Genomic DNA, 23,501 nt, shown 5'->3' on the forward strand with positions numbered 1-23,501 from the left:
AGCTTCCCCGTGGGACCCAAATCCATTTTGAGGTCCCCCAGCCCTCTGTGCTACTCACACCCACTTTGGGGTCCATGCCGTGTCTGTGGCTCCCCAACCTCTTATAGGACACAGCTTCCCCACGGTACCCAAATCCATTTTGGGGTCCCCAGCCCTCTGTGGTACTCAGACCCACTTTAGGATCCACACTGTCCCTGTGGCTCCCCAACCCCTTGTGGGACACAGCTCCCCCGTGGGACCCGCAGTGATGCGGGGCGGTGCGGGGCGGTGCGGGGAGACGCGGGGCGGTGCGGAGGGATGCGGGGCGGTGCGGAGGGATGCGGGGCGGTGCGGAGGGATGCGGGGCGGTGCCTCCCGCCGCTCCTGACTCAGCGCCCCGCCCGGCGGGGGCAGGAAGCCGGGCGGGCCGGCCGGCCCCGCTCCTGTCACCGCCTGCGTCAGAGCCCGGAGTTTTCCACTGACGGAAAAGGGCAGCGCGGGGCGGCGCAGCCCGGCCCGGCCCCGGCAGCGGAGCGGGAGGCGCCGCGCCAGGCACCGCCGCTGCAGCCGGAGCCGCCGCGCCGACACCGCCGCAGGTAGGGAGCGCGGCGGGCAGCCGGGATGGGGATGGGATGGGGATGGGATGGGGATGGGGGAGACGGCGTGGGCGGCCAGGGGGAGGCTCGCCTTTCAGCAGCGGGGTCCGCTCGGTGCCTGCCCAGCGCGGGGCTCGGCCGGCTCGGGGCCGTCCCGCCGGGCGGGGGTCGCTGCCGGAGCCCCCGCCCGCTGCCGGCGGTCGCGCCGCCCCGGCGCCGTCCGGCCGCGCCGCTCCTGCCCGCGGGCGAGCGCAGCCCGGCGGGGCTGCGGCTGCGGCTGAGCCGCCGGGAGCCGCCGGGAGCCGCCGGGGCAGCGCTCTCCGCGGAAGGGGTGGGGGTTTGCTGCGCCCCCGAGCCGGCCCCCCGCACTTTTGCCCTACAGGCACCCGAAGGGCTTTGTAATATTTATTAGGAGTAGCGCGGAGTTGCCTTCTCAGCCCTGCCCCGCCAAGTCCAGGCTCCGCTCCATCCCCGCGGCCGCGGTTCCAATTTTTTGATGTTGAGAGAAAGGTTGGGGGGGGGGCGGGGGGAGCTTTGCCGGCTCGCTCTTCCCCAAATCCGCCCGGCTGGGGATGCTTTCCCGTCGCTACAGCAACACCTACCGACGGGCGCACGGAGGGACCGACGGGCGGACAGACGGAGCGGGGCACCCCCACACCCCCCGCCTCCCGAAATAAGACATCGCGGTTTTCACAGCCCACCTGGAAAAAAGGAGGGGATAAAAAAAAAAAAAAAGAAAAAAAGAAAAAAAAGGATACCCCGTCTCCCGCCCCCAGCTACTAAGTTTTCTCAGGTTTTTATAATTTTTTTTGCCTGCTCCCCCCCACTCCCTCCTCTACCCCCGGCATCCTCAAAAGTGTCTGTCACCTCCGAGTTACATAATGTCGCTGTAGGAAGAGGCTGACACACGGGGACAGCCCTTTCCTAAAGCAGCTCAGCCTTACTGACGCCTGGAATGCCAAAGCCTGGGTGGGATGGATGGAGGGAAAACCCTCACGGCCGTTTACAAACCTCGAAGTCACGGAATGAGGGAATCCTTAAGGCTGGAAAAGCCCTCTCAGATCCCCGAGCCCGACCCTTAACCCAGCACTGCCAGGTTAAGTCTTATCATTTGTTGTCAATAATTGATCACCAATTATTAATTGATTTTATTACTTTATTTCTTCGTGGAAATTATTTTAGTTTTGCTCTGCTGAGCAGTTTGCAGAGGTAGCCCTTCAAGGTGTGTGTGGGGTTATTTTCAGGGTGGTTGGGTTTGTTCTCCTCCTGGAGAGGCTCCGCAGCTCCCGGCAAAGGCTTTAATAATTCAGCGCAGGAAATGCGTGCGTATATATAGCAGGGAAGGTAACGCACAGCGTGTACCTACAGGAGGACAAATATGGAAACCTGGTGTGAATTATTCATGAGGTGTGATCAAATAGAGGATTTTCCTAGACAAAGCACGCTTCGCTGTTTTCCTGTTTGTTACAGCACAACCTGCGCCGAGTACATCGGAGCCTCCTTTCATTTTGGGCCGTGTCAGATAACCTTTAATGTGTTTGCTGAAATTTCTTATTTACCTTTCAAGCTGTCAGCGAGAAGTAAGGGCTTGGTAGAAAAATCTGACAAGCCTTTTTTTTTTCTTTTTATTTTTTATTTTTTTTTCCTTTGTGGCCTTCCAGAAATTAGGAGATGGAGTAATCACTTCTGCTGCTCCTTCCGGGGAAGGTGTTTTGCCTGTTCAGTTTCTGACAGGAGCATAAACTCGTGCTGCTAGGGACTGATTCATGCTCCCACTCCGCAGCACGACGTACTTTGGGTTTTGCTGTTGCATAGTAGGCAGAGGCTATTTTTAACCGGAGCAAGGTTATGAAACCTTAGACCCAGCTGGGTGAAAATAATCTGGTCTGAACTGGAAAGCACAGCTTTATGTGGCTGGGAACACGCGTGGGACTGTCCCCTGGAGGCTCCTGGTGGGATGATCCCGCTCCCCTTGGCTCCAGCCAGCCCCGAAATTGGGAAGTGCTGTCATCGGGAGGCTGTCACGGCGGCACAGGGGAAACCACTTAAGTAAATATGCAAAGAATTAAAATAGTTAAATGATTGAGCAATGAATCAGCGCTGATAGTGTGGCGATCATTAAATAACCCTGAGGTGTTACTGGGATCACCACTGCTGTTGGACATCAGATCTCTGGGATTGCTGAGCGGGAAGCTCAGCTCCGCGGCACTTTTTGGGGATTCTCACACAGAATTCTGTGGGATTCTCTTTGCCCACAAGAAACGGCAGCGTGCAAACAAACACTAACCCCAGCAACTCCCCCAGCGCTGCTCCCCGAGCTGCCCTCGGAGCCGTACCTGGCTAAAATATGCGGTGGTGTTTTTTAAACTAATATTTACTCCTGCTAGACCTGCACAGCCACTGCGGCTCCGGGGGAGGGAGCGGGAGCCGCTCTGACTCACGGCTCAGCACGGTCCTGAACTCGCTCCCAGCAGCCGAGCCCTCGTCCCGGTGTGCTGGGAAGAGTCCACCTCGGTGTGCTGGAATAAGTCCACTTTGTCTTTTCCCGGGCTGCAAACAGATGGCTGAGCTTTAAAGTCAGCAAAGCAGCTCAGAAAGTCACTGGAAAACAAATACTTTTAGCGCGCTGTGCTGAGTTTTGGGGGGGGGGTCAGAGGGATTGTTGTTTCCTTGGTGTTCCCTAAATCGCTTGGCAAAAGAAACTTTGCTTTCAATAACTCATGCACAGATCGGGATCCTTCCATTCTTTGGGATGCTTCACCGACCAACCCCCCAGAATCTGAAATATCCTTGCTCCTGGGTGTTCTCCTGCAACACCATGGGAATTGTGGCACAAGCAAAGGCAGCTGCTGGAGTGGCTTTGGAGTTTCCTTTGCTTTGCTTGCACTGCTGCCTGACGCTTCAAAGCACATCTACAGCCCCAAAATACAGCACTGAAACATCTCCTAATTCTGCCCAAAGCCACGGTGCCTCTTGGTGCAGCCTCCTGGAGACTGGACACTGCTAGGGGTTTTTTTAGTTGCCTTCCTCTGCGCTTGGCTAAACAAAATGCCAAACCTTCTTAAATCTAAATTACTCGAAATATTTACTGTTGAGACGTCGTCCAAGAGGAGGATAGTTAAAACATTAATTCCTTGCATTCCAGTGTATTAGGGCTTTACCCTGCAACTTGTTGGGTGCCAGAAATGGGACTTTGCAGATTGGATTCCCTTCCCCCCAACTGGACTGCCCCCTCCTATTCCCCCCCACCCAAACTTTAATGCTTAAAAAAAAAAAAGAAAAAAAAAAGGAGGGAGAGAGAAAGAAAGGAATGCACATCTGGGCTAAATATTTGTTAGAAAGTATTCCCAGGATAGTGGGAGTTCTGGTGCCAGAGAGGAATTCCTGCGGGTTTGATCCATTGCATTATGTACTTGTTCCAAAAGCTGTTTTCAGTAAAATAGATGAGTAAGAAGTCTTAGCCAAGAACAGAATGTCTTTTTTGGCAACTGAAAGGAAGATAGGATTATTTTATTTCAGGTTATGTAAAAAAAAAAAAAAAAAAAAAAAAGAGAGAGAGAGAGAAGGAGAAGGTGGTAAAATCCTGCACTCAGTGGTGCCTGCAGAGATTTGCAATGGCAAACTCAGATATAGACATTTATTTTCTCCATGCTGCTGTGGACATTTTTGCTTTTAAGACACTGCTGTGGGTTTAAGGTTCCTTGCAAAATTACTGCAATTAAAATATCCTCATTGTGTCTGAATGGGCCTCTGGGCTTTTTTGGCTGAGTGACCAGTGGCCTTGGTGACATGGCTTTAAAAGGCAGCATCCAAATTGCTGGTGTGAATTCTGTCTCCACATGCCAGGGTGAGGAGGGGAGCAGAGGATCATCCTGGCTTTGACAGTAAAATGCCCATCTGGAGGATTTTTTGGGGTAGGGTAGAAACAGACACTGATGGGTGAAGCTCCACTACATCTCTCCTGAGAAGGATTTGAAAATTTGGCTTGGAAAACATCAGCGCCATAAATCAGCAATGAGGGGGAAGGTGTAACAGGAGAAAATCACTTTATTTCGCTGGTGGGCAGCAGGTTCACCAGCTTTTTCCCATTAGCTGGGAATCCTGTTTGCACAACGCCTCCTTTGCATTAACAAAACAATAGGTGTCTTGAAGAAGACAGCGTGCCAAAAGTGGGGTTTTTTCCCTATCCATTTGGCTCATTCTCATAGATGGGGAGCTGCACAAACCTCCCTTCATCCTCCTGGCTGGTGATAGTATTTAAAAAATAAATAAATAGAATTGCACCATCTTCTGCACAGCTTGCCTTGGCTCTGGCTTGGTGTTTTTGTTAGCTGGGTTCACTGGCTGGAGGAGAGCGCTCTGGTTTCCCTCTGGGCTTGGTCTGGGGGATGTGGTGCAGCCTTGATGGGCTGTTGGGTTGGCAGGTGACCTGAGCATCAGGGCTGCTGCATCTTTGGTCCAGCCCTGGGAGTCACCCCTGCCTCAGCAGCGTGACCTTGGCTGCTCCAGCAGCCTGCCGTGTCTCCCACAGGACTTGGATGTGGCCAGCATCGCTTCTCTGAGGGAGTTTGCTGCTGGAAATGTGTCCTACAGGCATTGTAGGGAGCTGGCTCCTCCCTGCCTTGGCTATAGTGGCATCCCTCACTGTCATCCCTCACTGTCCTGTGGAGCATTCTCTCTGCAGCAGGAGCTGCTGCTCTTTCAAGCCACATGTGGGATTTTTTTTTGCAAAGTTTTCACCTGTTCCAGGTGGACAGTGGGGTCTGCAAACCTCTGCAAACAAAAAGCAGCCCAGGCTTTGATTCAGACCCCTGCCATGGATTTGGAGAGTTTATTTGCTCCTGGTTGTTTCTTAAAGCAAACATGAGACAGAGCAGGAGGCACATACACAGAAATAAAGCAAATAAAAAGTTTGTTATTTGCTGTTTTGTGGCCACCTGCGAGCTCAGTTTTGCCATGGAAAAAGCAGGAAAGGGGTTAATCCAGGTGTCTGGTAGGACATGTGCTGCTGGGGCTGGAGGGTGGCCAAATCCACCTTCTCTGCATCTATTTTGGATTAAGGCCAAAAAAACAACAACCCCTCTGTGGCAAAACCACCTGCAGCTCCAGGTCTGTTGAGGAGGAGGAGGAGGGATGGAGGGAACACTTCTCCCCAGCTTCAGGGGGACGCACTGGCCCTGTAAGCACGCCTTGCAACGAATTATTAACTCCTCCCGGCCAGGGAAGTGCTTCAGCCAGGGACTTTTTTGACCTTTAAGGTGACTATTGTCTCCTGGGAAGCCGGTGGTAAACATAATTAGAGAGGGTTGGTGCAGGACTTGGAAGGAACTGTGTGCTCCTGTCCTGCAACGTGACACTGCTTGGTGCTGTCGGGACACTGAAAATCCCGTGGTGGGGAGGTTCTGCTACCAGTGTGGTGTCTGTGCTGCCTCCTCAGGCCTGTCAGAAGGGCAGGTTTGGTGCTTTTTTGTGTTGTTTTTACTTTTTCAGAGACTTAAATTAACTTCAGACATGCAAAGCGGGGTGAGAAAGTGTTGGGTTGCAAAGAATGAATTTGGCCGGTGGAGAAGTTTCGTGTGGTGGGAGGGGATGTGGACTGGGTGTCTGGCACCCCTGTATCTGCACTGTCACCATCCCAGGGCTGTCTGCTGTCCCAGATGATCCAAATTCTAGGGAAGCTTTAGCTTTTGTGTGTTATAGGGTGGCTGCTAGCATCCCATATTGCTGGGGCTCTCCCCTCCTTGCTGGAAGGAGTTCCTGGGCTGGGGCTGCATCTCTCCCACCATGGGTCTGGTGGGATGGGGTCAGAGCAAGCCACCCCTCAGGCAGCAGCCTGGCTCTCAGCTCTGGGGGTGGCTCACTGGCTCCCAAATAAGCTGCCAGTGGCTTCTGCAGGAGCAGCGGGAGCTGCAGAGATTTGCAGTGGCAAGCTCAGGTATAGATATTTATTTTTTCCATGCTGCTGTGGACATTTTTGGGACTTGCTTTTAAGACACCGCTGTGGGTTTAAGGTTCCTTGCAAAATTACTGCAATTAAAATATCCTCATTGTGTCTGAATGAGCCCCTGGGCTTTTTTGGCTGAGTGGCCTTGGTGGTGTTGCCAGAGTCTCAAAGGTGGAATAATGCATCATCAGTGCAGGAGCACTCCAGGCTGGGTGGGTGCTGATGTCCATTAGAATCAGAATATCCTGAGCTGAAGGGACCTACAAGGATCTTTAAGTCCCAACTCCTGGGAGTCCCACTCTGTGCCTGAGAGCATTGCCCAAACACACTGTAGGCAAAGGCTGCAGCTTTTGTGGGTTTTGGGTTTTTTTTTTTGTCTCACAAATTTGCACAAACTTTATAAAAGCAAAGTTTAAAAGATGCAAACCAGTTATTTTTCGCTTTCTTTTATTATTTTTTTTCCTTTAAGATGAGCAGGGGCAAAGCATGCAGGAAATTTAGGAATCTAGGCAAGTACAGAGCTCCTTTGTTTTTAATTAGCTGCGTTGTTTTTAATTGCTTCTATGCTTGATACATAACCCAGCCTAAACAAGAATAGCTTATTGAATGGGGGACTGACTATGAAAGGCACCGTGAGGAGAAGGGCTGTTCTACACAGTTGATATATTTGTATTTCAGTGCTTCATTTAATAAGTCTGTTTCCCCGGGGGGCTGTAGCAAGTAAATCATGCCAACAGATTGTTTTCTGCAAACTGGCTTATTTTTGTAATTAGCAAGACGTTAAAGCTGTAACTGCATAGAAAGCGATCTGGGTGAGGAGTGAACATAAAAGAATTAGTAAGCAAAATGTAATACTTACTGTTTGATGACATTTGTGTTGATTGGATTGGTTTCTGGGCAGTTTCTTGTCTGGGATAGTCAGTTCCTTCTGCAGTGTTGTGAAGTGGGAGAGAAATTCACAGGTGTGCACAGTGAGTGTAGTAAGGTGAGGTGTTTTAGGGGCAGCGCTTTTTGGGAATCACATCTGCATGGCCAAGTGGATCTGATGGGGAAGCCTTGCAGGGTCCTGCTCATCACCAGAAACTGCCAAGATTTCCCTGGCCTCATGTTTCTTTTCTCCTTTGTTTTGCAGTTATATGACAAAAACGGCGTCACCATGAGCGGAGTATTGAAAAGGAAGTATGAAGAGCTGGGGGATGACAGCACCTACTGCTCCTCCTCCTCCTGCTCCCCCCTCTCCTCCTCAGCATCCTCAGGATGGGACACCGATGAGGAGAATTCCCGTGGAGAGCCCAAGCCCAGCTCTGCCTTAATATCCAGCTTCACCCGTGAGTACCTCTGGCTTTCCCAGGATCAGCCATGCCTCTGCATGGGATTTTTGTAGGGTGGTGGTGGGTCACCACCACACAGAGACCCCCTTGGGGCACACCTTTATGGCTAGAAGTGGTTGTGGCACCTGCTACCTGTCAGGACACGGGTTTATAATCATCCATCCTCCTCACAGTGACCTTCCTCAGCCATTCCTTCCAGTAGTTATTATTCCTTTGGAATATTTTTGCTGAAGTCCAGGTTTGCAGGAAGAGAAACCCAAGGATGTGGGTGCCTCCAAACCTGTGCTGCAGGACCGTGCCACCAACCCTCAATCCCCTGTCAAGCTGTTTCACAGGCAAAACCTAATCAGACAGTGAAGGCCTGTAATGCTGTTTTTAAAAAATGATTAACCAGTAGCGTAATTACCATTTCAGAACTTGTTTCCTACGTAAATTGGGTACTTTGCCAAAGAACATGACACGTTTGACATTGCCTGCGCTGCTAGCACAGATAAAAGCTATTTTGTTTTCCCAGCAATGTTAAGTTTTGAGAGCTTTTAGGAAAACACACAGAAGGCAGTGTTGTAAAAGCCTTTATCTGCCGTGTGAAGGGAAAAATAAAAAGTACAATAGAAGAACATCTTCATGGAGGAGAAATAGTCCAACCTAGTAAATTATACTGAACACCCACTGTATATAGCAGTTAAGGTCCACTTAGCAGACATACACAAACACGCAGTGGTCTGAAAAGGCTTTAGAAGTCTTGTAATAATAAAGAGTCTCATTCTTGCTTGTCTTCCCAGGTTTTGTGACAAAACAATGAACTTTTTGTATTCTCTGGCTCAATTGGAAAAGGGTCAGGAATGGGAAAACAATTTCAGAGGAGGGGTGCAGGGAGAGAGAAGCAAATGCCAAAGTGCAGCAGCTCGGCCGATAGATGATCGTGGTGGTTAACTTGCCTTCTGATAAAGAGCTCGTGTTTTAGGAGATTGAGTCAAGGTTATTGTGAAAATGCAACGCACAGTGCAAAGATATGATCAGAGTGACTGCAGGGCCCAGTGTGAACCCCCAGCTATTGAGCAGAAGCTGCTGACACAGCTGGGTGAACGCTTCTTTTTTCTCTTTTTTTTTCTTCACATGAAACTGAAACATGATATTTTGGCAAGTGAGACCTGTGAAATGTGGGTGCAGTTAACTGTCCAGTCTTGCACTTTCACAGCCTTTGGGGCCCACCAAACCAGCCAAGTCCCTCAGGTTGTTGCAGTCTTTTCTTGGATCCCACTGCAGGGCTGCTTGTGGCTCTGCCTCCCAAAGAGCAGGGCTTGATCCCAGCTCTGCAGCAGTCACCCATCCTTTCTGGGTTATTTTTTTCCATGGAGGCAACCAAAGCACCCCTGCACTAGCAGAGAATGGGACCAGAAATACCTCCCCACCACAAATTTGGGTGTAGCTGGCTCTTTTCCTGCCACACTCACAGGACTCTGCCTGGCTTTACCTTCTTGGCAGGCCACACTCGTGGAAACTCACTGACTCTGAACCTGCCCTGACTAATTAGTCCCCCTTCATCTACTGTGTTTGCACATGCAGCTGTGCAGGGCCAGGTATCTCTGGAGAGGCTCTGCTCTAAGTGATGTGTAGCATGTTTCAGCAGTTTAAGATAAACCAGAGTCATGTATTGCCATGTTTACCCGGGGATCACCTGCACAAAGATTAACATCTTTGCAGCTGCTCTCAAATGAGTCTCTTGAGAATAAACCGTAGATTCAGAGTTCCTCCCAGTGGATGGTGAAAGGAAGTACCAGAAAAAACAGCTATTTGGGCTGTTTTTTGCCCTGCCACAAAAGCTGGAGCCATGAAGCACCAGGAATACCAATGCCCTGGCATCCCAGGTGCAGACCAGGGGCCCCTGAGCATGGGGCAGAGTGGATTTAGAGATAGACGTGTAAGATGGGTGGGTGGTTGCTTGTTCATTATACTCTGCCACATGTGAAGAATAAGCAAATGGATGTTCTTGGGGGAAGTCAAGCAGGAAGGAGAAGCAGCAACCACCTTGTAGGGTGAATCTCATCAGTGACTCTGATGCAGCAGGGCTTGGCTTAGCTTCCTTTCCATCCTCATTCCACCTCTGAAGTGTTAGCTCCTAAAATACCAAGCAATGTTGTAACCCTGTCCCAGTGTGTCCCTGTTGAGAGGGTAATTACAAGTCCTGCCTGTTTGTAATATTTCTATTCCATCTGCAGCATGGCAGCACCGACTTAGTGCTTTTCCTTTTTTCAATTCTCTCCTTTTTAGCCACGTCGATCCTGAAGAAATCCAAGCGACTAAAGAAGAACAATGTGGAGTTTGACCGGGTCACTGTGTTTTACTTCCCACGCTGCCAGGGCTTCACCAGCGTGCCCAGCCGTGGGGGCTGCACCCTGGGGATGGTGAGCAAACACAGCTCCTCCCGGCAGTTCACGCTGGCAGAGTTTTCAAAGGAGCAGGAAAACGTCCGTCGGGGAAAACTCGAAGAGAAATTAAAAGAGGAGAAGTTGGAAGCGTTGAAATGGAAGGTGAGTGAGGAGCGTGGGGCTGGGTTGATGAGGAGCTGGTGGATGCTGTTGGTTAATTGGCCAGTACTTAGTAAGAGCCTCTGAGACCTGGGGGCACCAATCCTTTGGTCCTCACTTTGGGTCTCCAAAAAACATAGACTCCAGAGGGGGATTTTCATTTACTTCTCCACCTTTGAAAAGTGAAAAGACACAGAAGACATTTTTGCTCTTTTGGTAGTACCTCTCTGTGCTGGGATCCACTTGAGACTCTTCTTGGCATCTCCCAAGGTCTCTTAATTTAATTTAGATATTTGGTATCCCAGGACACATCCTCAGTCAGGTGTCAGGTCTTTGTGGGCTCTGAGGTTGACCACCATGGGGGAGAATTCATTCCTTTCTTGTTTCCAATGGCTCTGAGTCCCAACCAAGCCTCTAAAGCTTTGTCCATTTTGTGCCCTCAGCTAACCATGAACGGCACCAAGGAGTCTGAAGAGGCCAACCAGCTCACCATCGAGGACATCTCCGACGACGACATCGACGTCAGCAGCGTGGACCTGGAGGATGGCTTCTTCCTGCAGCCCTACCCCGCCAAGAAGAGGCGCGCGCTGCTGAAGGCCGTGGGGGTGAAGAAGATCGACAAGGAGGAGAAGCGGGAGCTGCACAACATCCGCCTGTCCCGGGAGGACTGCGGCTGCGACTGCCGCGAGGTCTGCGACCCCGAGACCTGCAGCTGCAGCTTGGCAGGCATTAAATGTCAGGTACAGCCTCACCTCTGGGCGTGGGGGATGCTGCGGCTCCAGCTGTGCGTTAGAGCCGGGGGGGTGAGCAGGTTGGACAGAGCTGGAGCAGCCTGTAAATCCATCTGCTCCCACCTGTGCTTGGCGGTGAGGAAAGCTCTTGGAGCATCCCTTCAGGCTGCAAGGCAGGCACTGCTTGAAAGTGTTCTCTTCCCAAATCACACGCTCAGCCATCCCCACACTGCAATGAGAATGTCCCCGCTGTACATCCCCACGAGATCCGTACCTGCTCGATCTCCTGTTGGAGGTGGGCCACGTGGGAATGTCTGCAAGGAAGAGCTCCTTGCTCCTCACACGAGGCTGCGCTTTCTCCCCCTCCCCCAGGTTTTATTTTTAATTCCTTTTTCTTCTGGTGTGTGTCACAAATCCCAGTGCGCTCAGGCAAACGTGGGAGTGTCAGCTGAGCGTCAGCCCACAGCGGAGCTGTGCAGGCCACCTGCACAGCGGGATAATCCCCCTCTATTCAATTAGTGAGTTATATTTTTCAGGGTATTTTTTGCGGGTGCCTGCCCAGCTGTATTTAGGGAACCTCATTCCCTATTCTGGGCGCTGCTTGCTCCCTCGGTGCCGTGTTTGGAGGCTGGGGGTGGCGTAGGTGGGTGCACATGGGTGCTCCATGTGTGTGTCACAGCCCCCCTCTAGTGGCTGCTGTAGATCAGATAGTGAAATCATTAAACAGCAATAAAGAAAAAACTCAGTTTTGCTCCCTTATTTCTCCTTTTGGAACATTTTGTTTATTTTGTTTTGCTTTTTTTTTTAGAATCTTTTTTCTTCACTTGTACTGAAATCCAACTTTTTATGACACCTCTTCAAAAGAGCAGGGTGTCTTTTTTTTTTTCTTACTGTTTTAAACCCCTCAGCTGTTACTTAGTTTTTCAGGGCAGAGGAGTCATGGGCAGTTTTGGTTTTATGCCACTGGCTTCAATCCTAACCCTCCCCCTCTGCTTCTCCCTGTTGCCAGATGGATCACACCTCCTTCCCCTGCGGCTGCACCAAGGACGGCTGTGGCAACACCGAGGGCAGGATCGAGTTCAACCAGGCCCGCGTGCAGACGCATTTCATCCACACCATCATGAAGCTGGAGCTGGAGAAGCAGCAGCAGAGCAGCGAGAAGGTGGCGGAGGCCGAGCCCCCTTTCCGGGAGCGGCTCCCTGCGCTGGGATGCGCGGCAGGGAAGGGCTCGCTGGAGGAGCGCGCGGTGCCGCTGGCACCTGCCTTCCAGTTCAGCCCCGACCTGGAGGCCCTGGGGGAGAACAGCTGCAGCAGTGACATGACAGACTCCTCCATCTCCTCCCACCCCAGCGAGGACCTGGAGGAGCCCTACGAGAGCCTCCCCTCTGACAAATCCCAGTCGGACGTGGACGACGACGGCTTGGCGCGCATCCTCCACTTCAACGACTCGGACGCGGAGGAAGAGAGCAGGCGTGGCCAGGATGACCTTGGCTGCTTCCATCCCACTGACTTCTTCATCGAGGACCACGGCAGCGAGGCCAAGCCTGTCCCTGGCCACTTGTCCCACCTCTCGGAGTGCCTGGATGAGAATGCCAACCAGGACAGCGGGGGTTTGCTGGAGGATGCAGCCCAGGGGAGGTGCGATGGGCTGTCCTGCTGCGCCTCCTCCTCCACTGAGCCCTGCTCCAAGAGCTACGCCGACCTCAGCCTTTCCTCTGATTCCTTGGATTTCTTCCAGTCCTTCTCGGACTATAACTTGGGACCTCTTTACAACTCCTTAAAGGAGTATGAGAACCTGGATAACTTCTCAGCGTTACAGTTTCAGTTGCCTAATTTCCCTGGCTTCCCACAAACTGGAGATCAGGGTTCCTGTTTCTTGGAGTCCCTCATTGGTTTGTCCGAATCCGTCCCTGAAACCCCGGCCCCTTTCACAGACAATCAACTTTTGGAGGATGCCATCAAGTCATCGCTGATGGAGACAGTGAAGGTGTGAAACACTGATGTGGCTCAGGCAAGGACTGATGCCAAAAGGAAAATGGAGGAACAGTTGGACAGGCAAACTTTCACTGAAGGGATGGTGTGCTACTCAAATATAAGGAGGAAAAAACAGCAACAGCAGAAGACTTTCTAAGCAAATTAACTATTTTTGGTCTTTATACAACATGAACGTTTTGACATACTGCAGCTACAATCAGTTCTCTTGCTGTTTGTGCAAAAATTTCTAAACTTTCATGATGGGATGGGGAAGGGAGGGAGGGAGAAAGACTTTCACATGAGAATTTCCTTGTGTTTTGTACGAAAAGACTTGTTGAGAAAATCTCCTCGCTAACGTTGCCAGTCGTCCATACAGCCCCTTCTAGAAACGTTTCAGTGTTGCAGGAACTTTTTAAGGCAACTTTTTGAAGCTGTATTTATTGTGAAAATTTGTGGTTTGCGTAAGAGTCGGCCCAACACACTCTTACGTTTAAATCTGACAAGGTTTACAGAAGAGATCCATACACTATATACATAATCATTCTTCATCTATTTATTGCAAATTCCAGAATTTAACTAGCCACTGAAGCTTGAACTAGCATGAAACCTTATTTAAATTGGTAATACCTCAGATGTATTATGTGTACAATCATATTTTTTTGCATAATATATCTGTATTTATTTATTTTCTACCTGTAGTACGTGAATAGCACTGTGGTTTGTCGATGACCTGGAAGGGCAATAAGGTCTTCAAGAGGAAGATGACCCTGGTTTTTCTGAGTCTGAATGATGTTGGCTGTTTGGTCTTCTCTTCACATTTCTAAAAACACTGAACAGAAGTGGTGTGGGAGGGGAGGGACGAGGGAAGAGTTTGTGCAACACCCCTTGGTTTCTCCCAGCCTTGTTGTAGACATGAGAATGGTGTTTGGTCTCCATAATGCCACTGTGGAGAGCAAAGCAAGCAAAACCTTCAACTATTTAAGTAGTAACATTTAATACTATCACGAAACAAAACCCAACCCCTTTTTGTAAATTATTTTATAATTTATTTAATTTCCTATGGATTTGGCCATGAGATCTTTCCCTATCAGTTATGGTGCCTGAATATGCAGAGGAACTGTCAGCAGTGGTGGGGAGGTGGAACCATAAGGACCTTGGCAGCCCTCATGGGGGGCTCTGGGAGAGCAAAGCCAAAACAGCAACAGTGGCCAAGTGCTCCTTGGGACTCCCCAGCACCGAGGATGTTGCAGCTCCAAAATCCAGTGGGTCACACTGATTGTACTATATTTTTATATAGGTGAATTGATTAATTCCAGAAAAACAAATGGATATGAATTTTTTTTTTTTGTTATTTATCCTGTGAATACAGTTTTTGGAGACCTGAAGTCCAAGCTGAAAAACTGAAGGCTTTTGGTTTAAAAAAAGAAAGAAATCTTTGTGTTTAGGATGGATACTGGAGGCTGCCTTGGCCTTTTGCTATTTAAGCCAGTCTGACAGCATGACACTGTTTGGCCATGAGATGTAACTGGACAAAAAAATCTGTGCATCAGTGATACACTAAGTGCCTATACCAGTGGTATGGAAAAAGCAAAACGGATTTAAAACCTACCGGCTTTAAATTCCCCCTTGGAAAATTTGGTGATGGGAGTGATTCCTGGCATTACCAGCACAGGAGGAGGAGACAGTTCTGGTGTCCCCAGCCCTGCTGCCCTGGGAGCAGCTGGAGGGAACTTCTGGGGCTGCAGAGACACACAGACAAGGGAACCAACCCCGAAACATGGATTTGAGGATTTTTCCATTGGCTGAACTGTTTCTAACCCCGACCACAGGGATGGTGCTCTTGGATACCTGCTCTTCGACAGGTGCCTCACTGCAAACCTGCCGGCAATTTAGGGAACTTCTGGCGTACGAAACGTGGGTTGCTTGGGGTTTTTTAAAATCATTATTATTGCTATTTAATTGTACATCTTCTCTGGTATTGAGCCAGTCAACATGGAAGTGGAGCTGACTCCCCACGGCCGCGAGCGGCTCCTGAGCCCGCGCTCGCCGCTGCTTCCTCCCGCAAGGCATCGCCCCCGGGGCGACTGTAGGAATACTACTGGCAGATGGAGGATTTCCTGGATATATCTATTATTATTATTATTATTGTTATTATTATTATTATTTTTATTATTATTATTATTATTTTTCATTGTCGTCATTGTTTCTTTAGACTGAAAATTCCCCTTTTCGGTTATCTCCTAGGTAGTAGTTCCTCATCCTTCAGACTGCATCAAAAATACTGACAGTTGAAAGTCTGGTAGCGTTCTGTATTTATTGGCACTAATGTGTTTTGTAACATTCCTAGGTTTCTCTGCATATATATATATATATATATATATAAAATATATGCCTATATTTTATATATATATATATATACACACACACACATACTTTTTTAAAATGAATTATTGGGATTGACTCCTGCCTTGTGGATTTTTTTCAGTAATTTATTCTTTTTATTTGTGTTGGTGCCAAAAAAGAAAAAAAATATTTTTTTCTCTTTTTTTTCCCCCCAGGGCACTGAATTGTAAATATATAATTTTTTTTTCTTCTCGGTATCTGTGTAAAAAGTTGCCTGTTAAACAGTTTAAAAACTGGGTATTTATTGACACAATCTGTAATTATCTAATGTATTGGTTGAAACACTTTGGTTTCAACATAGCTTTATTTTAGCTTTCTTTGTGTATATATTGTGATTATGTTGCTTAAAGGTACAAGTTAAAAAAATGCTTTATTTTTACCTTATCCATTTGCATTTGTTTATAAAAAAAGCATATTTGTCTACAGCTGCTGTCTCTCATTTCATCAAAGCAATATGAAGAAATTTCCATTACACTTTCAATAAAAGAATTTTGTTTGAATATGGCGGTGTCTTCACTAATGTCCTTTGTGTGACACAATAACCTTTTCTCTTTTCCCTAAAAAAAGTAAAAAAATCAGTGCATGGGATGTAGTTTTCCCAAACTTCTTGGGCTTGTGGATGGTGGCTGCTTGTCTCTTAAGGGATGGTGCAATAGACAACAGTCATGGCAGCATCGACATCGCCAAGGAGGAATCTTGGGAAAGCCTGGAAACCACTTTCCCTCCTGGTTTACAAACCATTTCTCATTGCCCCATGGCTGCCCTGGGACCTGGAAGGATGCAGCTGGCCAGAAGCATCACCATGGTCCTGTGCCCCTGGGAGAAACAGAAAAAATACTCTTGGTCATGGCAACAGCATGGAAAGGAGAGAGTAGCATGTGAAGCAGCAGCCCATGGTACAAAGGAAAAAAGATGAATAAATGCCAGGAATCTAGATGGGGAAAAGCACACCTCTCCCATGGGTCTGAAGCTGTCAGCACAGGCATAAATCAGAACCACTGCCATTGACCTGAAAGCAAGGGAAATTGGCCAAAGAATGCCATTGTCTAGTTTTCCATTGGGAATCCATTTTTAAAGGTTGCCATCTGCCCCCAGAGCAGAGAAGCTCAATTAATTGAATAAACTATTTGTTACAAATTATTTGCTGGGCTGTAAAAGCAGAAATACTGAAAAGAGGCTCATCCATGGAGGTTCTGCAGCACACAGTGAAGCTCAGCCTGTTTACCCACCCAGAGGGATGTGTTTGTTTGTGGGTTGTTTTTTTTCTTTTATGGGGTTTATCTCTGTATTTCCCTCTTACATTACTGATTTTCTGACTGGGAGCAGAATAGTTCCCAACATACAGCTCCAGCTGCAGCACTGGTGGGTTTTTGGCTCATGGTGATGACTTTGTGTCATGCCCTGGCACAAGACATCATCACCAGGGGACCCATCACCCCCAAAGGACAGTGCTGAAACAGCCCCAAGGTGCTGCATCCCATCACCCGGCCTCTGCCATGGGCATCCCCACAGGGAATCACAGTCCTGGAATGCTTTGGGTTGGAAGGGATTATATTAAAGACCACCTAGTTCAACCCCTCTCCTGATGCCTTTCACTTCACCACGTTGCTCTATGCCTCACCCAGTGTGGTTTTGAGCACTTCCAGGGATGGGGCACTCACAGCTTTTCTGGGAAACTTGTGCCAGGGCCTCACAACCCTCAGAGTAATTAATTTCCTCCTAATATCTAATGTAAACTTGCCCTCTGTCACTTTAAAGCCAGCTTCCCTGTCCTATCACTCCGTGCCCTTGTCCAAAGTCCCTCTCCAGCTCCTTTAGGCAGGCTGCTTTGGATGCAGCCCACAATGTGGCTGGGGCTTGTGGGCTGCCAGGGCACATCTCCAGATTGTGTCCAGCCTTTCACAAATCCCCCCACGTCCTTCTCCCCAGGGCTGCTCTCCAGCCATTCTCCACCAAACCTGTGTTTGTGTTTGGGATTGCCCTGACCCAGGTGCAGGACCTTGTTTGTTTGTTTTTTTTTTTTTTTCCATCCCAGTGAAAGACTAAAACTCAAATGAGAACATGAATTGGCCATTCTGCAGTGCCCCTTCCCTGGGAATGCCAAGCTGACCTCCAGGTCTGAGTTAAAGCCTCAGCTCTGGCAAACGTCTGCTGAATTCCATGGAAAATACTCTTGGATGGGCAGAGGAAATGCCTGTTGCAGTGACAGGGGTCTGGAAGCCCCGGGAATGCATCACCTGAGATGCTTTTATTGCCTCTGCAGAAGATCTAAGGCTCCCTTACCTACTGCAGTGTCACGCTGGTTCAGACACGGTTTACAAACCTGCCCTTTTCCTTCTATCAGCCAAACGACAAAAAAAAAAAAAAAGAAAAAAAGAAAAAAAAATTATATATATATATCTATAATATATATCTATATCTTTTTTTTTTTTTTTTTTTTTTTTTTTTTTTTTTTTTTTCAAAATCTCCTGCCTCCAAGGCAAGCACAAGACCAACACCCCTGCCCTCACCTTGCCCTGCAGCTCCTGGCTTGTTTGTTTTATTTTGTTTTGTTTTGTTTTTTTCAATTTTCCTCTGACGGAGTTAAAGTCCATCCTCTCCGTCATTTTATGAGAAAAGCTCGGGACTCTGCATTCCCGCACGGCGCCAGCTGTGGAGTCACCGAGGCTGGCGTCACAGCCTGTTCCCGTCCCCGGGTCGCCGAGTGACTCATCCCTTTTCCGGAGCAGCTCCGCCACCCCGAAGGGGACAGAACGCTTTGGAGTCTGGCACCTCGGCACCCAGCGATGAGTAACAGGGAAAGGAAAGGGAAATAAATGGAAATAAAGAGGGTGGTGAGCCCCAGGCAAGGTGGGGAGAGCGGGTTTATTCGGGGTCGGTGAATCAGCGGTGCCGGGGATGGGAAGGAGCTCGGTGCCAAGTGGGGCGGGAGTGCCAGCTGGGTGTCGCCGGGCTGGGACAGGTCTGTGTGCAGGCAGCTGGCTGCTTGCAGCCCTGCCGAGGAAAGTTGTGGGTTGCAGCAGGTTTAACCCCTTCCGAGGCGCAGCTCTGTGAAAGCAGGGTGGGCACGGCTCTAACAGCAGCACCTCGCAGAGGGACCGTCCCCAGCCAGCCCAGAAACTCCTCTGGCCTCACGGTTCAAGGGAAAGGTAAACTCCTCTCGGCAGAGAAACTGTGATAAACTGCTGCTTCCGGGCCATGAGGATGCTCTGAGAGCTGGAGGTGTTCACCTGGAGAAGGGAAGGCTCCAGGAGATCTTAAAGCCCCTTCCAGAGCCTAAAGTTGTTACAGGAGAGCTGGAGAGGGACTTGGGAAAACATCATGGAGTGATGGGTCAATGGTTTTAAAATGAAAAGGGACAATGGCTTTCAAATGAAAGAGGGAAGGTTTGGATTAGATACTGGAAGAAAATTCTTCCCTGCGAGGGTGGTGAGATGCTGTCCAGAGCAGTTCTGGACTCCCCATCCCTGGAATTGTCCAAGACCAGGACAGACAAAGGTCTGAGCAATCTGGTCTAGTGGAAGGTGTCCTTGCTCATGGCAGAGGGTGGGAACTGGATGATCTTTAAGGTCTCTTTCAACCCAAACCAGGAGATGACTCTATGATTCTCCTCCACAGCTGCAACCATTGGGAATTTCCAGGGCTGCTTAATCCACACAATCCCATCAGTTTGTTTTACCCCTCCCAGCCTGCTGCTGAATGAATGGCAGTATTGCCATCTACTGGGCAGCTGCCTCCTCCCAGCCTCTCAGCTGGCCAAATCGCTCCTGGGCAATGCTTGTCCTCCTCTCTGGGACCAGACACACCACATATCTCACTAAGATATCATAGTAAAAGAAAACAAAATACAGTTTAAATGGCCCACTGGGGTTTGGAGGAGAGATGGGGTGTCCTGGGGCTTGGCCTGGCACACACATCCTCAGCTGAGTGAAACCATCTCCAGAAGGAAAATGCTCAAACTCCCCCACCCCCGATGGATGCACCTCTATTTTGACCAGGGAAGCTGAGTGAGGACAAAATGTGCTGGACATGCCTGACTCCATTACATCAGTAGGTGCATGAAACCCACCAAAACCAGAATACCTGCAACCACAGAGCTGAAATATTCTGTCACAAACACAAAGGCTTTTAGTCAGCCCAGCTGAGAAGGCTGAAAAACTTGAGGTTCCCTGCAGACCACATGAGCCACATGCTGGGCTAAAACATTACAGAATTAATAACATTCAAGGTTCTCCCTCCAAAACAAACCTGCTCCCCTGAGATCCTCTGCAAAGGAAACTATTATCTATTACATTACCCTGGAAATAAATACTTGGCTACTACTTTGGAGTAAATAGAGATGGGAACTTAATGGTACCTAAGTGCTTTTCATAGTCAGAGCATCCCAAAGCACTCTCTGGTAATTAAGGCTGAATGGCTGTCAGGAGGCAACAGGGCCCCTTGTAGCCACACTCCCAAATATCCATCACTTTTGCTGCTAGTGAGCAAGAATTGATTGGTGAAGGAGTGATTTCAGCTGCAGAGATTTTGGGGTTATCCTGATAAAGGACAGCAGTGCCAGGGTAGGATTTGGGTGAGGAGATGTCTGTCACCAGAACATTTTTTGCAGCCATGGTGTGGCTGGGGGCCCTATTGCCGAGCTCAGCTCTGTGTGACTTGAAAGCTCCCCAGCTCTGCTGCATTTTGGGCCAGCTGAGGTGCTCGAGGGTATGAAGACATCCCCATGGGGGTGGTGACATGACAAGGGACCTCAGGAGAGCTGTGACCCTTTGACACAGAAGGATGGGATGGATATAATGGGATAGAACTTTCTCAGACTTTTCTAAGGGCACTGACCCCTATATCTGATCTGTGCATCCCCTGTTTCACAGCATCAGCAGCCTCCCCTCCCAAAATATCTCAAAGTGTTGCAGCCAGCCTTACACCTCACCAGAGCACCCTACACCTGGCAGAGCCAGCCCCCAGGAACTAATTCTCTTGTTGCTACGGTTATCTCCTTTTTCTGCTCTCCATAAACACGTGGGCAGCACCAGTTTTCCAAAATCTGCTTGATTCCCTGCTTCAGCTGCACCCTCACCTCTCAGTTTTGGGGGAAAGGAGGTGGACATTCCTATGAGCATTATAACACTGCCCAGTTGTGTTTCCCCAGTACCACTGGATATTATATTGCTGTTAAACCTATGATCTCCACACAGTAAATCCTCTGGGGCTCTGCATTTTCCACAGGCTTTCCAAGGTGGGCTCCTGGGATCAGAGCTTTGCCCAGCAGAGCTGAGGAACACGCAGCTCCAGCCAGGCACTTGGATGGTGAGAGGGAAAGGAGGCACAGGAGAGGCACACATGCCCTGACCATGTGCTGCCAGCTCCTGCCTCCCTCTTATCCTACACAATAAATCATGGCTGAGCAGCACAAGCTGTTCCTGTCAGCAAAACACAGAAAGAAAACTCTGCTCTTGGCACCGGGGACGTGATAATGACCCTGAATTAGAGCTGTGTGTCTCCAGCACCTGATTCTCCTGCTCCTGTGGGTACAGCCTGAGGTTTCTCCTCCTGCCAGTTGTAGGAACAGGTCCAGGACTTGTTTGTGTGGAGGAAGGATTTAAAGGAGCAATGTCCAGCCTGGATTTCAGGGCAGCTTGTGGCCAGAGCTTCCAAGCAGCTGATTCCCTTGGAGAACACAGGGGTCATTGCACAGCTGAGGGCAGAAGCAGGGACAGCCTGTCACTGCTGTCACATCAGGGGACAAACAGGGGATGGCTGGGGGGGTTTGGGTTGTGGCAAGGCATGTGCACACTCCCTAAACTCCTGGTGTGGTCCCAGCAGCAGGAACATCCCCAGTGATTCCCAGCTCTGCTCAGCCCTGGCCAGGGACAGAGGCTGATGAGAAATTGGGACCCCCTGTGACATCCCAACCCCCCTCACACCAAGCACACAGGGTTAGACCCCCAGCCCAGGCATCAGGCACAGAAATACTTCACTTCTCAGCATCCGAGTAATTTCTGGAAGTTGTTTGGGAGGCTCCTTTTGTAAGCTGTCATTTCTCAAAAAATCTTTGACCTTGTGTCTTTTTAATTCCTTATTTTTGAAGGAGAAACTTGAATACAGTCAGGCAAGGTCTCAGGTGCCAGCGAGCTCCTGACATTTGGCTGCTGAGTGTTCTTAGAAGGGACATTCCTGGGACAGAGCACACCCAGGCTCTTTCAGAAGTGTCCCTGTCCATGGCAGGGGGGCTGGAATTAGATGATAACTTTAAGACCCTTTCCAACCCAAACCATTCTGGGATTCTATGGTGTAGCAGCAGAAATCACACATGCTGTCTTAAAAGGAGCAAGAGCCACTCAGCACCATTAAGGGGTGGGAAAAATGAGATTCAGGGTTTTTTAATTTGTCAGAGAAGAGGGGAACTGCCAAACTACTGAGCACCCAGGAGACACTGCCAAGTGCAGTGTAATAAAGTTGGGAGCCAAGAATACAGCCAGGACTTTGCTCCTTCAGAAAACACCCCTGGTTTCATTTTCATTTGCCATAATAAGGAAGATTTAACTGTTTGCAGAGCAAAGCTCTGGGAAACAGGGGTGAAAAGCAGCTCCTGTGTGTCATTGCTTATCTGTGGGTCTGCAAGCAAACACAGAGGGCAGAGTTCAAGGCTGAGACATGGCACGTTATCACTCTTGGCCCAAAAAACTCCTTTAGCAGTCGGTGATAACCGTGTGTGACATTCCCTTGGTTGGCCAATGCCCTCTAGTGGCTTCTGGAGAGGAGAATTGTGCATTCCCCAAAGAGAGAGGATTTTGCTAAAATAGTGCTGTGCCCCAGGTGTGTGCAGGTTTTAGGAGAGATAGGACATAGGTGGTTTAAAATTGTTAAAGAGCTAAATCAAAATCCTTCATCCATAAATGCGCATCTCACACAGCAAAAAGGAGAGAGGGGAGGCTGTGGGATTCCCTGTGTTTTCCAAGAGGATGGTTTTGTAGTTTATAGAATCATAAAATGACTTGGAAGACACCAAAAAGGTCACCTCATTCCTACCCCCTGCCATGGGCAGGGACCCCTGCCACTATCTCAGGTTGCTCCAAGCCCCAGCCAACCTGGCCTTGAACTCTTCCAGGGATGGTTTTGCAGACCATCAAAAGACAAATCTTGCCTTATTGTTCACATACATGTTTTCCTTTGTCTTCCCCCTTCCCCCCCTTTACCAGCTCTGCTGTGTGTTTAATATTTGGAAATATGATTCACTGCAGACAGGCTTGCCCAGCTGACTGAATAAGGGCCTCTGCACACCTAACAGCACAGGGGATTGTTTTACACAGAATTTATTGCTTCCTGCCTAGAAGAACATGCACCAGAAATGCCCTTTTCTATGGACTCAGTCTTAAAAAATCATCCTGCACAGAGTGAATTTAAGAACAAGCTGGATGGATTGTGCTTTCCATGGGTTCAGTTTGCCAATACACTTGAGGAAAGTGCTCTCTTTAGGAGTATCTTTATGACTGAAGCTGTTTGGGAATATGAAGAGAACCCAGTTCTGCAAGCAAAACCTCTGCTGGCTGCTGTGAGAACAGGTCAGGACAGGAGCATTTTACTGGTGCCAGCAGCATCACACACTGCTCTGCTCCCACTGACCTGGAGCACTGAGCTGACCACCCCTGCCTCTGGTGTGGTTATCCCTATGGAACTCCTGGCTTGGTTTGCAAAGACAGGTGTCTGCTAAGGAAGGCAGGAACCTCCATTGAAATGGAAAATGTAAACCTCATGCCTCTGAATTATTATAATTTTGAAATTAAGGGGCTCTCAGGCAAAGATATGGCAGCAGGAATAACAGTTATTTACTAGGGAAGAAAAAATAAAAATAAAAATAAAAATAAAAATAAAAATAAAAATAAAAATAAAAATAAAAATAAAAATAAAAATAAAAATAAAAATAAAAATAAAAATGTAGTAATACAGAACACCACTGCCAGAGTCAGAGCAGGAGCTGAGCCCTGTGTGTCAGGGTGGTGGCACAGTCCCATCCC

The 23,501-nt window shown here is 49.0% G+C and overlaps 1 protein-coding gene across 2 annotated transcripts; it reads left to right on the forward strand.

The window, feature by feature from the left end:
• The first annotated feature begins 367 nt into the window (after positions 1-367).
• Positions 368-15,990, forward strand: CSRNP1 (cysteine and serine rich nuclear protein 1). 2 transcript variants are annotated; one of them, XM_064425396.1, is made up of 5 exons: positions 368-575; positions 7,652-7,847; positions 10,122-10,381; positions 10,822-11,118; positions 12,119-15,990. In XM_064425396.1, the coding sequence occupies exons 2-5, from the start codon at positions 7,676-7,678 to the stop codon at positions 13,100-13,102; spliced, it is 1,713 nt and encodes a 570-aa protein (XP_064281466.1). In that variant the 5' UTR covers positions 368-575; positions 7,652-7,675; the 3' UTR covers positions 13,103-15,990. The 2 variants fall into 2 exon arrangements, with proteins under 2 accessions (XP_064281466.1, XP_064281393.1); XM_064425323.1 differs by lacking the exon at positions 368-575 and having other exon boundaries at positions 7,610-7,847.
• Positions 15,991-23,501: the final 7,511 nt, after the last annotated feature.

Source organism: Passer domesticus, chromosome 1 (assembly GCF_036417665.1).
Source record: "Passer domesticus isolate bPasDom1 chromosome 1, bPasDom1.hap1, whole genome shotgun sequence".
NCBI classification, from domain to species: domain Eukaryota; kingdom Metazoa; phylum Chordata; class Aves; order Passeriformes; family Passeridae; genus Passer; species Passer domesticus.